Genomic DNA, 14,918 nt, shown 5'->3' with positions numbered 1-14,918 from the left:
ATGGGAACAGTGAAGACAGCCTACACACGCCATCAGTAATCATTGGTGTTTCTACCCTGTGGAAAACCAGAGTTCTGTCGGAAAATGCATGGTAGATCTTAAAGAACACTGAAAAATTCCATGACGGAATAAGCTTTAACTTACTAACTGCTTATATTTAACTAATGTGAAGTTGACCAGGCCAATTATGCACAAAACATAAAATATAAGAGTGAACAATGTATTAGCAAATGATTTTAGAAACTCGGAGCACCATTCCACTCAATGATCCCGGGCCCCGAAGGGCTACCTGGGCATCGTCAGTCTATGTCTCCTAGCACAGTGGGCTTCTCTGGGCTCTGAGCAACATTCTGAGAATCAAGAAGAATCCGTACTCCTTCTCTCACATGGCCCCTGAGCGCAAGCCAACTCCTTACTCAAGGGAGAAACAGCCACCTGTGCAACTGTGCTAAGAGACAGAATGTCTGTCTCCAACCGAGAACCTTCCAAAGGGTAACTCTTCCTGATCCCTTCCCTTTCCCAAGCAGCTAGTCATAAAGCCATCAGGTGGCACAGAACAAGGCAGGTGCCCGCCATGGGGCAAAAGACAAGCAGGTGACACAGAGCATGGAACCCCATGCAGAATGAGGGGGCACGTCCACAAAGGCAGTGGAGGGGGCACGCGGTGAGGAGCCTCCGAGTCCCTGCCAACCAGGAAAGTGAGCACAGAGTCGACAGGCCAACACAGGGATCAGAGCTTCAGTAGTGTATGGAGGATGTCTGCTGTGGGAGCAGCCTGGAGCAGGTGTCAGAGCCGCAGGGCGTTAGGAGGGCCAGGGCGGGGCGGGGCAGGGGGTGGTGGTGGTAGAGGGGCCTGGCCCCAAGCAGGGAAAAGGAAGCCCACACTCTGCAGAGGGTAGAAACCGGGAATAAGATATACATGAGAGGATGGGCCAAATAAGAAAACAGAGTAAGTGTTAAGAGAGCCAGCGTTTCCATTGTCAGACGGGAGTCACAAGTATAGGGAGGGAAGAAGCTAGAATGAACGTTGTGATTTGGGATTGGAATTGAAGGCATCAGTCTGAACTCATTGTCTTCAATATATAGAAGTCTGTGTGTGTGTGTGTGTGTGTGTGTACGTGCTGACACACGTGTGTATTGCCTAACTGGAGCAGCAACCCCCCCCTCCCAGTGGCAACAAGCACTGCCCCCATGTAGATCTTGATTTTTTTTAAGATTTTATTTACTTGAAAGAGAAAGAGACAGAGCACAAGCAGGGGGAGGGGCAGAGGGAGAGGGAGAAGCAGGCTCCCTACTGTGCAGGGAGCCCAACTAGGGGCTCGATCCCAGGACCCTGAGATCATGCATGACCTGAGCGGAAACCAAGAGTCGGGGGCTCAACCAACTGGGTCACCCAGGCGCCCCAGTTCACAGTTCTGTATCAGTAGTTGAGGCTCACTTGGATTCTTTTTTCTTTTTTAAAGATTTATTTAGAGAGAGAGAGAGAGCCCACAAGCAGAGGGAGGGGCAGAGGGGAGGAAATCTTCAAGCAGACAAGCAGACGCTATACTGAGCAGGGAGCCCACTGCAGGGGTCAATCTCAGGACCCGAGATCATGACCTGAGCTAAGATCAGGAGTCCAGCGCTTAACTGACTGAGACTCCCAGACACCCCATCCGCTGGGTTCTATGCTCAGGGTATCACAAGGCCGGGACCAAGGCGTTGGACAGGTTGGGTTCTTACTCAGACCGTTTGGAAAGAATCTGCTTCTAAGCTCACTCAAGTGTTTGGCAAAATCCAGCTCTTTGTGGCTGCAGGTCTGACATCCATTTCCTTGCTGGTTACCAGCCAGGGGCCAACACCTTCCTTCTCATGCCCCCAACCTGTCTTCAAAACAGCAACACTTTGATGCTTTCTGATACTTTCGATCTCTCTGATGTCTTCTTCCCCCAGAGAAAACGCTTGCTTTTCATGGGGCTCATGTGATTAGACGGAGCCCACCTGGATAATCAGTCTTCAAGGTGGCTCCAACGTTATACCATGTAACTTAACAGCCATGGGAGGGATAGCTTATCACGTTGCTAGGCTCCAGAGATGAGGACAGGGCATTGGGAACCGGGGGAGGCATTTTAGAAATGCTCCTACTACACAGCCCGTAGAGGAAGTGACGTGTCTGTGCTCATCTCCTGATTTTTGATGGTTGTGTTGCAGTTGTGCAGCGGAATGTACTTGTTTGCAAGAAAGCCACACTACAGTATTCAGGATGATGGAGCATCAGACCAGCAATTTACTCTCATAGGACTTGGTATTAAAAAACAGTTCTTTTGGGGCACCCGGGTGGCTCAGTGGGTTGAGCCGCTGCCTTCGGCTCGGGTCATGATCTCGGAGTCCTGGGATCGAGCCCCGCATCGGGCTCTCTGCTTGGCGGGGAGCCTGCTTCCTCCTCTCTCTCTGCCTGCCTCTCTGCCTGCTTGTGATCTCTCTGTCAAATAAATAAATAAAATCTTTTTTAAAAAAAACAGTTCTTTGTATTATTTTCCTAAAATTATTCTATACATGTGTGCACAGAGAGATAAAAAGATAGCTATGAATATATGTGTTTGTATATTAAAAAATTTTTCTGGAAAAATCTATAAAGATTCAAAAGTTACCTGTGATTACCTCTGGGAAAGAGTTACTTACAGGGGAAAAGAGGTCCATGACTTTTATTTGGGGGCTATTTTTTTTAAAAAGAGAAAGGTCTTTGAAAAGGACAGCACGAGACAAGCTGCTGGTTTCGTGGCAAGAAAGTGAGCCGACACAGGAGGGCCCAGCTGAGGCCAAGATTCAACGACAAGGCAACAGGACCCATCAGCACCATTACCATCCTGGGCCTCTTGTGGAGCTTCTGAGAAATCGAATTTAGAATAAAATCCGTATTGAGGTGATGGGAACAAAGGTAATTTCTTGCCAGCTGTGAAGGTGCACCAGACCCCAACAGCACTGCCCAGACAAGGTTTCCAGCTTCTCTCCGCCATTTGCTTTTCGGTATTGAAAAGACTGGTGTTGCTCAGTCTCTTTAGTTAATGACACACCTCTTTAGCATCTTGTCTAAAGTCTTCAAGCACCTTGAGAACCTGTCTGCCCGATGGCACCCCAAGTCACAGATAATAAAGGGGACAGCAAGCACATTTTCCTGTGATGGGTTGAACTGTGTCTCCCCCAAATTACTATGTTATATCTTCTAACCCCTAGACCTCCAGAGTATGCCCTTATTTGCAGAGATCCTATGTTTACCGAGGGAATCAACTTAAATTGAGGTTGTGGGAGTGGGGCCTACTCTGACATGATCCGTGTCCTAATAAGAAAAGCTGAGGACCCAGATTCACAGAGGGAAGACAATGTGCAGACAGAGAGAGGATGGCCACCCACAAGCCCGATTCTTGGAACTTTGTGTCTGAAGTATTTTTAAAATAAAGTGGAAAACTTTAAGTAAATAAAAGTTAAGATAGAATGAAAGAGAATCAACCTCGTCAGAAGCCCGGTGCAGACCCCAGACAGCAGAGGCCCATGAGGACCTACAGTATCAGGGCAAAGCCCAGGGCCCTCCAGGTAGGACTGTGATTTAAATCAGGTTTTAAATGGCTTTATTTTTTCCATGATTTTTTTTCGTGGATTTTTTCATGATTTTTTCCTTCAAATATTTAATGTCCTTGCAATACTAATGGGATTTGAGTCTAGAAAGAATCATTAACACAGTTATGGTTCAACAAGTGATTAAAGAAAGCCATGCATTGGTTCTGGTGACACTCATGACTGGCTTTGACAAAAGTTGGGCCAGAGGAAGGGCTCCTGTGGGTTGGGGGACGTTGCTCTCCTCTCTCAATCCAGCCACAAAGACCCTCCTGCTTTAGTGAGAAGATTCCAGATAAGGCTTGCCACGGACAACATCCTCACCTCCGATGATCTGCTCCAATGGCATCTGTGATTCTGGTAAAACCCTGTTCCCTGGAAAAAGAGAAAACAAAGCAATTTTAGCAAATGATGAAGGACAGCTCCTGCTCTCACTGGAAGCCCATGTTCACTATAACTGCCCCTGCCTCTGTGTCCCCCAGAGGCATGCCTCATGCCTCCTCTGTGGTCTTCACCCAGGAAACTAGAGGAATTTCCATCTAAGTCTTCACACTGGGAAGAGAATCAATGTCAAGTATTAACAGCTCTCTGACCTCAAGCCAATGTTACTGAACAGGGTAGCTGCCCAAACTCCTCAGACCCAAAATAGCACTGTCTTGGAAGTTAATCTTGAATTCCATGGCCCTGTTTGTCCTTTGTCAGAGAAGCAACACAGTCATCTTGCCCTGTCTGTGTGTGTGTGTGTGTGGTTTTTTTTAAGATTTTATTTATTTATTTGACAGAGACACAGCGAAAAAGGGAACACAAGCAAGGGGAGTGGAGAGGGAGAAGCAGGCTCCCCACCAAGCAGGGAACCCGACACAGGACTCGATCCCAGGACCCCAGGACCACGACCCGAGCTGAAGGCAGACACCCAATGACTGAGTCACCCAGGGGCCTCCTTGCCCTGTGTTTCTCAATCCTTTTTGAATGAGGAATAAATAGAGACAGTGAATAGCATCTCCTTCACTTGAGTCTTTGGAATTGATGCCACATTTAAGTTCTCCTATTTCAAGCCACCCGTGGCCCCACTCACTTCAAAAGGCCCTCCAGTTCCCGCTTGACCCTGCCCACCACGGGCGGTCCGCAGTAGGTGAGGGCCGTGTAGAGCTGCACCAGGGAGGCCCCCGCCCGGATCTTCTCCAGCGCGTCCTGCCCGCTGCTGACACCACCGACCCCAATGATGGGGACTCCGCCTGCACCGAAGCAGATACAACAGCATCAGGACAGGTGGGCAACGCGAGACCCTCAGTGTGCCTGCCGCCCTCCAGCCCCTGCTGAATGCAGTTCAGGGGTCCCTGATTCAGATCAAACCCCAGAGCCTGGCGAGCCTCACACAAGGGTGAAGACACAGGGACCGAGTTCTTGCCTTTGGTGAGCGCGTACATCTCCCGGATGGTTTGGGTGGATAAGTTCCGGAGGGGCTTCCCACTCAGCCCTCCAATTTCAGAGCGCAGGGCACCCTGGAGGCTGGCAGGGCGGCTCACTGTGGTGTTGGTGACAATCAGCCCATCGATGCCCAGCTGCAGTGAGAGACAGAGAGAAAGCCCTCCAGTCACGGCCGGTAAGAACCACTTACTTTTGTCCTGCCCAAGGCCCCTAGGTAATAAGTGGTGGACTAGGATGTGAACCCAGGATTTCCAGGTTCAGTCTGTGTTTCCACCACTCTCCTATGACACAGGGACCTGGGGTCACACTGGAGACAGTGACAGAATACCCCAGTCTGACCCAGGCTGCAAGCGCTAGCCTCAGACCCCTTGCTGGATGAATGTGGGAGGGAAGAAGTACAGGGAAAGGACTTCTCCAAACATTCGCTTTGTATCCCGTGTTGAGTTACATCATGACACATACCAAACCAGCTCTCACCATCACAGAAAGGAAGCCGCACACTAGCCCATCTGGCCAGATGCCCCCAACCCACAGGCAGTGAGGGGTGTCCCAGGGCCCAGCCCGACTCGCACCTCTTTGACCACGCTGGCGATGTCCTCCTTGTCCTGGGCTGTGAGGTCAGGTGCGATCTTGACCAGCACGGCTGGCTTGCGCACTCCCTGCAGAGCGTCCCTCTCCTGCAGCACCTAGAGCAACATGTGGCCAGAGACGGGGTCCCCTGAGGCCGCAGCCCCCAGTGCACAGGACTGCAGCCGCACATCAGCTCATTCTCACACGGAAGCACCAGCAACATCTCCCTTTCCGGAAGTAAAGCTCTCAGTTATGCCAAGGACCCCATGAAGATGAATCTGATTCTCTTGAACCAAGGGATCCCCAAGATTAAACCCCTAGTGTTGTCACTGGCATTAGCTAATCTATTGAGGTCTACTTAGACTTTTTTTCCTAAAAAGTTAGTAATTCCTAACAAGGAATTACTGTCACAAATACTATTCATTCAGTGTGCTCATTGCTAGGGACAGAGACACCCAGGCCCCTGTTCTCTCAGACCTTATGGTGTAACAGCAGGGACAGGTGACTGAGTCATTAATCACTGTTGAGCGTAATCAGCGTTACCAGAGGGGATTACAAGGATAGAAGGGGGCCCTATCGGTCCAGCTGCTAAGGCCCGCTTCTCGGCAGTGATGCTGAAGCTTCCCTCTGGAGAAAGAACCGGAAAGGAGTGGGCCGGAAAGGCGGCAGAACGGAGCCCGGACATGTAATTGCCTACCTTAGTCAGCAGGTGGCGCAGCTCCGCCTTTCCCTGAAGGCTCCGCAGCCCAGAGGTGTTGGGACTGGACACGTTCACTACCAGGTAGTCAGCCAAGGGGCCCAGGACACGAACCCCCTCCGCGTAGTCCGCAGCTGCGTCCACCGAGGTTTTATTCTTCCCCAGGTTTATTCCCAGGGGCAGCCCCTCTGTAAAGATCGCTCGTCAAGATTTTGTCCCCAAATGCCATTTCCCGTGTAACAAGCTCACGACGTCCTCGACTACACGGCTGGCCGTCCAGTGAACAGCCCTGTAGGTCTTGACCTCTGCACGGGACCTTCCCGGACGGGTGGGCAAACACCACGACAGCTGTGGGTGCTGCGGCCGGCTGACCCAGAGGCGCTCACCACCTTGGCGCAGCAGTGTCAGGGCAACCACTAGCTTGTTTTACTGCATTGTGCCCTTTTTCTTTTTTAAAATTTAATGGAAAATGGAGCATTTCAGAGTGCAAATACTAGCGATAAAAAGCTAGAGCTCATAAATGTCACATGGACCGTTGGAAATCCACAGACATGTCAGAAGGGGCAAATGTTTACACTCAAGGGCTGTCTGCTGGCCTTGAGTCACATGACCGGGTGGGCGGTGGTGAAGAAAAAAGCAAAATTCAAGAATATGTCTACAATACCAGAAAATGTTTTCTACTAATCATGCCTAAAATATAGAGGTATAACTCTTTAATAACTTAGAATTTCAGCTCTCTGAGAAGGGATTCCCCCTCATAACTAGGGTGAGCACTCATGCCAAGGCTCCAGGATCCAGCCTATGGCTGGGCATAATTATTAATGCCTGCACCCTTCGCTCTCCAAAATGTCTCAATTTGCACAGTAAGTACTAAGCCAACCACCTTAAAAACCCATGGGATTATCGAATTGCATTTTGGACTTTAAGAAAAACATTTCAGAAACCTGCTATCCATCAAAGCAAAAGGTTGTCTGTACTTCTAAGCGACCACCCTATCTGCAAAGGTCACGGATACCGCAGGGGTGCTCACTACTTCTTCCAGCTGGTGATTGGGAAAAGACCTGGAACTGCAAGTGAGCCCTCAAAATGTGTGTCAGGTTGGTGGGATCAAACAGCAGCATCCCACCTTCTCATACCCTAAACTAGTCACCCTTTTAATCACCAGCTTTAAAGTAAATATACCGTGGGGGAAGGGAGGTGAGGAGGGGGTTAGTGTTCAGTTAGACAAAAGTTCCACAAGGCCTCCAGACTTCCCAAGTCCAGCCTCCACCAAGCCAAGCCATTTGTAAGCTGATTCTTCCCTGAGCAGATAAGCTGGCTTGAAAAAAAAGCATCCCTTTCGTGCAGCTAATGGATCCTCCATCAGCAGTTAGCTACCCAAAGGGCTAAGACTTTGAAGTTAGATATTCCTGAATTACTCCATCCTAAAAGGGCACCGCAGCTTTTGCAATTTCTGTTCCTTAGAGAACAGAGAACACGAGGCTAAACTCCTGAAAAGAGGTCCAGAGGGACCCAATGAGGAAAATGGCCACAGCCCCACACAATCTCAGAGGGCGACTGGGAAGGTATGGGGAGGACAAAATAGGGCTACACACACTTACAGGCATCCTGAGGGACAGCAAAGCAGAGTCCCCAGAGAACATATGGAAGCATCCCTGAATGGGGGTTTCTGAACAAGTCATAAGGATAGTTTCCCAAATGCCAGGATCAGCTCTCCCCAAATAGGAAGGAGTATGAGTAATTTTAATGGCCTTCTTTATGCTTCTCTGTATTTACTAATGCTTCTATAATTAACATGCATTATTTATATACACACAAAGGGACCATAAAGCAAGATGGAGGAAGATGGCGCTCAAGGCCTGCTCAGGTCTTAACCACCCATGTGACCACAGAGGAGCCGCTTTGCTTTGCTCATTTACAAGCTGCCCCAGTTATGATATAACCCAGGTTATATAACGAGGCAGAAACTGAGTCTTTGCTAAATTGTAAAATTCAGTTAAAACCTTGGCAGCTGTGATAAAGTCAGGAAAATTCCCTAGTTCCATAGTGTTTTGTTTTGTTTTTTCCTATTGCTCAGTCATGTTTATTTCACTAGGAATGTTTCTGACGTTTCTCCCACAGGTTTCCCTCCAATAAATGAAGAAAGTCCCTCGAGAGCACACCCCCTTTACCTTCTGTGAGCCTGGCCTGTTTCTCCTGTCTGGCCCGCAACCTGTGTTCCACCACCGAGAGTCCATGACTGTTAAATCCGTATCTGGAGAACAGAAGTGGGAAGAGAGGGGACAAGAGAGGGGACAGAAGTGGGAAGAGAGCCCTCAGCCAGAAGGCAGAGACTTTGGCAAGATGGCTTCAAGGCCATTTCCACTATACTTCTGATTTTTAGAAACAGGAAAAAAAAAATCAGAGTCAGTTCTTAGACTTCCAAAGTCTAACCTCTGGAACTCCTACAGAACTTGCCAGAACACCATCAAACACAGAGGGAAAGATTTAAATTTATAAACAAGCCGCTCTAGTACCTAGCACGGGCAACAGCCCAGACTCACCACATAGCTGCCCAGATCTGTCTGGGTCCGGCCCCACATAGCTGCCCAGATCTGTCTGGGTCTGGCCCCTACTCCTGACTCACTGCTCCTCCCACCAAGAGGGGCCTCTCTGACCACCCCATCTTCCACCTCCTGCCTGCGCTCCACTAATGCCTCCCGGAGAAGAAATAATAACCAACACTTATTGGTTAAGCCACTTTGGTACCTGCAGCCAAAAACACTGAACAGATACAGAGGCACCTGTTTTGTGGACTTAATGAATGAATTACTCCATTCATGCGGCAGGTGTTTACTGGGCACCCACTCCGTGCCTCCCAGACCGAGGAGGCTGAACACACAGGCTCTCCCCCCTCAACCACTTCTCGCCTATGGATTCTGCGAAGTACCATTGTCCTGGTGCCTGCAGTTTTCGTGGCAGCTGAATCATAAACAAATCTACCTCGCCTGGAAATACCAATCCCAGCCTGCAATGCAACGGAAAGCCAAGAACTTTGCTTCTAACGTTGGAAAATTTCCCTGAAACAAGCATGATGAAACAGGATGTGCGGCCAAATAAAATTCCCCAAGGCAGTCTTCCAGAAGGCCATCACCAAGCCCAAAGATGCTGATCAGAATCTCCCAAGGAGGCTCTCAAAACTCTGATACCAAAAAGTACAGACTTTTCATTTTCTGGGTTCACTGTAGTGAATATTGCCCAGGGCTTACTAAGAGAAGGGCTTTACACTAGAAGGCTCTCTCTTACTAAAAGCAGCTGTACATGTGGACTATTAAATTTTCTAGTTTACTAAAGGCCAGGGCTACACGGTCCAATGCAAGAACTGCCGGCGACATGCACCACTGAGCACCTGAAATGCGGCCAGCCCAAACTGAGCACGCTGTAAGTCACATGCACCCTGGATTTTGAACACTTAGTTGTTCAATGAAAGAATGAAAGAAGGGAAATAGCTAATTAATCATTTTTATTTTTATTATATGTTAAAATGACATTTAGAGTACATGATTTAGAGTTAAAGATAATAACCATAAACAATAACTACATAGAACATATTATTAAAATTAATTTCACCCATTTTTTTATCCTATTTTACTGTGGCCACATGAATATGTTAAGTTACACGCAGAGCTCACATTCTATTTCTACTGGACAGTGCTGGGCAAGGGCACTGGAATAATAATGGGGAAGAAGCACAGACTCTAAAGTCAAGTTAAGTCTAAATCTGTATTCAAGTTCTCCCGCTTATGATCTCCAGATTATAGGTAAGTCATGTGGCTCTCGGAGCTACAGTGTGTGTGTGTGTTAAAGCAGAATACCAAAACCTGTTTTTCTGCCTGCACACAGGAGATGCTCAACACAGCTCCTGAACATTCTAAATAGCAAAAAAATGTCCACACTGTAGGACAGAAAAAAACCGGCAGATCTTACATCGCCGAGTGCCCTGCGGAGAAGGAGGCCTCCCCCGTTGAGCTGTTCACCTACCTGTTAATGACGGCTTGGTCCTCAGGGAGGCGGAAGACCCTGGGTCTCGGGTTTCCTTCCTGAGGTTTCGGAGTCACGCTGCCTATCTCAACAAAGCCAAAGCCCATCTTGTAAAGTCCGTCCACAGCTTCCCCATGCTTATCAAATCCTGCTGCGATTCCAACTGGATTTCGAAACTTATGGCCCAGGACTCTCACTTCCTAGGAAGAAGGAAACAAAGCCAGACATACACGGGCTATCCTGGTGTTTCTCCAAGGGCAGACCACAGCCCATCTAGGTGAGAATTACCTATAGAGCTTGTTAATCAGAAGGCGTTCCGAGAACACCTACCAGCATGTCAGAGTCTTGAAACGTGGCACGAGGAAGGAGCCCCAGGGAGGTGATGCGAATGGCCAGCCTGTGGGCTGACTCGGGGTCCAGCAGCCTCTGCATCGCCGGCATCAAGTGTTCAGCGTAGAAATGTTCATCCCCCATGGCTGTCAGGTAGGAAGTGAAGAGAAGTCCCCCACCCCCCAGGATGACCACAGCATCCTGGGCCCGCTTCTGGGGGAGAAAAAAGGCCCATTTAGAGTACCACAAGGCAGACTGCAGTAAATTCTCTGTGCCCTTTACACCATACACACAGGACATAAAGACATGTCACATGAAGAAACATCCCCAGCCTTCTGCTAACAGTGGTCTCCTTCATTTCTAGTCCTGCTCCCACATTGGCCTCAACTTTTAGTGGCTTTATCCACACTTCTTCTTCTTTTTTTTTTTTTTTTTAAGATTTTATTTATTTATTTGACAGACAGAAATCACAGGTAGGCAGAGAGGCAGGCAGAAAGAGAGGAAGGGAAGCAGGCTCCCTGCTGAACAGAGACCCTGATGTGGGGCTCAATCCCAGGACCCTGGGATCATGACCTGAGCCGAAGGCAGAGGCTTTAACCCACTGAGCCACCCAGGCGCCCCTGTATCCACACTTCTAACACTCATCGTGCCCTGAAGGACTCCAAGCCAGAGGTTTCAAGAGAGGCAGTATCGCCTCCTAGGGGACCTGTGGTAGGCATTTTGGAGGACTCTGTAAAGGCAGACATCCTGCATTGTTGTAGGCTTCAGACAGATGAATTGTCCCTGTCCTGTATGACTTTTGAACGTCTTACTGACACTCAGTATGTACAAAATATCTATTCATATTATCTGAGCCTACAGTCCACCACATAAACACAACTATCTCCTGCACAGACTTTTCCAGGAATGCAATTCCCTCAATTACTGAGGGACAACTACACTGTTTTGCACAGAACATTACCAAGGATTGTTCCCCATTTCAGAGATCTCAGGAATGGTATAGTGCTTTGCTTGGGTGTTTGACAATAAAACATACCTGAGAATTTTTTTTAAGTTGTTTTTTTTTTTTTTTTTGACAGACAGAGATCACGAGTAGGCAGAGAGGCAAGCAGAGAGAGAGGGAGAAGCAGGCTCCCCGCTGAGCAGAGAGCCTGATGTGGGGCTCGATCCTAGGACCGTGGGACCATGACCTGAGCTGAAGGCAGAGGCTTTAACCCACTGAGCCACCCAGGCACCCATATACCTGAGAATTTTTTAAAAGATTTTATTTATTTCTCAGAGAGCGCCTGAGCACAAGCAGGGGGAGTGTGAGGCAGAGGAAGAAGCAGACAGAGGGAGAAGCAGCAGGCTCACCACTGATCAGCCCCAATGTGGGGTTTGATCCTAGGTCGCTGGGATCATGACCTAATCTGAAAGCAGATGCTTAATCGACTGAGCCACCCAGGCGTCCCTGAGGCACTAGAATTTCTAGAGACTTAAACACCTGACTATATCTCACTGAGTCATGCCATAGCACATGCTGAAATGCATGTTTTATTATAAATTCCTTCAATTTCTCTTTTATATTCCAGTTAGGAAATTAGTTGAACTTTTAAAATAATACAAAGACCACATTATATATAAATTCTACTTCAGGATAATAAAAGCAGTTGCAAAATATTTTTTTAAAAGGAGCATCAGGTCTTAATGAGTCAAGAATCACAATCTTATTCAAAACGTGCTTCATAATGCTTTTTCTCTGGTTATCACTGCCAGGTGATGAGTCATTCATTCATTCAGTCAATCATCTGCCCAACAGTTATAGAGCACTCGGAGGAGTGCTCCTCAAGGAGGACAATCTCAGGAGGAGACAGTCATTGGTCAATGATCACGCAAACATGTAACTGTGAGGATTGCTATGAAGAAAAAAACGTATAAGGTAATAACAGAACCTCGAGGTGGAGGAAGGCTTGCTTGAGGAAGCAACTAAAAGCTGACATCCAAAGGATAAATAGGAGTTAACTAAGAGTTTCCTGGGGGCTCAAGAAAAAAGTGTAAAGGTGCTCTCAGTGGCAGAAGGTAATGAGATGCATCCAAGGAAGAGGGGAAGGAGAAGGGCTTGTTGGAAACCAAGGAATAAGGAAAAGGACGACTTAAAAAGAAGCTGGGGAGATAAGCAGGGACCCTGACCAGAATAAAGATTTGAGTTTTGCTCCCTACATAAGTTAGTGATGGGGTCAGATCTGCCCTTGAGGATCACTCCCAGCTGTTAATATAGAGCAAGTATTTGTTGTCTTGCTTCTAATCTCCAGCAGATTGTAGGAACGCCCCTTAATGTCAATCAGCAAGTATCTGGACGCGGTTCACAAGCCCCCGCCCCAAAATTTCATATAGAAGGGTTGGGGCCGTTGCACGTTGGATCCTGCGCACGGTGTTAGGTGGTCATGTGTTCACTATACGCCCGTGTGTCAGGGTCAGTAAAAGTCTGGCCCACGTGCGTTGGCAAAAACCTGCATCTACCCAGACTGGAACGTGCTGTTACGCGTGTTAATGCACACGCACTGGCATTTGCAGGTGCCTCCACACACGCACAGACGTAGCCGGGGGCCCACGATCTCGGAGCCGAAACCCGTCCACACCTCGCTCACGTTAGCCCTCTATTCTCCTCTTGCCCCACACCTCGCCCGCACTACTATCTACTGCACAGCCCACTTTCTCAACTCACTTTGAGCTGCCTCCACGCCATGCTCCTTCCGCCTCTGGACCCGCCTCTGGCTCATTTCCATTGGAGGAGATGGCTGTGAGCCCTCCAATCACCGCCGCGCAGCAGCCACTTCACCAATCGCCGGGCAAGAGGGTGGGGCCGGCCTCCCGGCGGCGGAAAAAGCCTCGCTCCGCCCCGGGGGCGTGGCTGGACGCCGACGCGCGCGAAGACGGCGGCCACGCCCCTTCCGCCCCAGGCGCTGGACTTGGTCTCTGAGCTGTGCGGTGCTGTGGGTTGCTGGCGTTGGGGGGTGCACGTCCCCTTTTTCTGGTCCAGCGGCGTGGGCGAGAGACCTCGCATGTGTAGATCTTCAGTTCCAAGCAACCCGCTCACCAATATCATGATCGTTTAAATTGAAAGCTCTCGGTAAAGCACGTGTTGGGAGTATGTATCAGACACCGTAAATAGGGAATGAAAGACCGCACTGTGTAAGATACCCGAGTTGACTTCAGAGAAGATTCCATCAGCACCAGGTTTCACTTAAAAATGTCTAAAACGTATGTATGTACGTAAGTATGTGTGTTAATGAAGGTTTTGGGAAACCTAGGCTTTGCAGCAAAGTCTTGCTCCCCTACGATTCCACTGCGGCGAAAACCTGGTGGACTCTATTTAGAAAACTTCCATATTAATTGGATACTCTTTTTCCTGGCATTTGAAGACATTTCAGTTTTTTAGTTTCCAGTTCCCAGTACTGTCTCCCAAGTGCCCATCTCACCCGCCCCACACAAAATTACTTCTTTCCCCTTTTAAATACTTGACACTTGCCATGCATTTACTTATGTTGACTCCTGCTGAGATGACCAGTCCCTCTATCTCAAGATGGTCAAGTGCTGGGAAAAATTTCTTCCTCATCTGAGTCTTCATAGATATATGCTGTCCAGTGGCACTCTCGTTATTAACTACAATTGTTAGGTCTTCCCCCACCCCACCCCCCAGCTAGACTGTAAATGTTTTGAAAGTAAGGAACATAACCATATTTATCTTTAGTTCTATGACCGCATTGTTTTTCAAACTGAGGGAGGAGTGTATTCTTGGCATAGACACTTAAGAGAATATTGGTTACTGGTGTCTTTCTGTAATGATTTTTAAAAATAATATTAAGTATCATTTGGGCCATTTGGACAACCACCTGAACCCTGAAACCTACCAAGCTATTTCAGTGCCCACATTTTATTGTATTCATTCTCATATTTTGGTACCAAGAAAGAAAACTGGCTGAAATAAACGATGGATGGCTTGCAGGTGAAGGACAAATGACATGCTGTATGAACAAAGGTTTTTCAGCAAGTTAAATAAAGAAAAGTGGTGAGAATGGATTTTTGCTACAGCATGAGATAGCGTGCCTGCCAAATCAGAACAACCTATGTGGTCATAGCTTGTTTCTCTGTCTGATAGCTATTTAGTGCAGCCCGTTTTCATTTCATTGGTTTTCAGCTGTTTGTATTTAATTTGTATTCTTCCATCAGATATTTATTTTTTGGTTTTTATGATTGTGTAAGAGCTGTAGCATATAGGTTATGCCTAGTTTTATGTTTGAAC

At 48.1% G+C, this 14,918-nt stretch overlaps 1 protein-coding gene across 1 annotated transcript; it reads right to left on the bottom strand.

The window, feature by feature from the left end:
• Nucleotides 1-3,548: 3,548 nt before the first annotated feature.
• On the bottom strand, nucleotides 3,549-13,381 carry DHODH (dihydroorotate dehydrogenase (quinone)). The gene is made up of 9 exons (XM_032854043.1): nucleotides 13,341-13,381; nucleotides 10,637-10,849; nucleotides 10,307-10,506; nucleotides 8,458-8,540; nucleotides 6,287-6,474; nucleotides 5,592-5,705; nucleotides 5,000-5,153; nucleotides 4,667-4,826; nucleotides 3,549-3,966 (listed from the first exon to the last, which is right to left on the bottom strand). The coding sequence occupies exons 1-9, from the start codon at nucleotides 13,359-13,361 to the stop codon at nucleotides 3,912-3,914; spliced, it is 1,188 nt and encodes a 395-aa protein (XP_032709934.1). The 5' UTR covers nucleotides 13,362-13,381; the 3' UTR covers nucleotides 3,549-3,911.
• Nucleotides 13,382-14,918: the final 1,537 nt, after the last annotated feature.

The sequence above is a fragment of the Lontra canadensis genome, unplaced genomic scaffold, assembly GCF_010015895.1.
Source record: "Lontra canadensis isolate GAN:19392208 unplaced genomic scaffold, GSC_riverotter_1.0 scaffold8, whole genome shotgun sequence".
NCBI lineage: Eukaryota > Metazoa > Chordata > Mammalia > Carnivora > Mustelidae > Lontra > Lontra canadensis.
The sequence above is the reverse complement of the archived record's forward strand: the minus strand, read 5'-3'. Positions and strand labels throughout refer to the sequence as shown.

Coding starts and splice junctions, on each gene's coding strand:
- DHODH (XM_032854043.1), bottom strand. CDS start 13,361: ATGGCGTGGAGGCAGCTCAAA. Junction 10,507..10,636: donor TTCAAGACTCTGACATGCTG/GTAGGTGTTCTC, acceptor CCTTCTTCCTAG/GAAGTGAGAGTCCTGGGCCA. Junction 3,967..4,666: donor GAACTGGAGGGCCTTTTGAA/GTGAGTGGGGCC, acceptor CTCTTTTTCCAG/GGAACAGGGTTTTACCAGAA.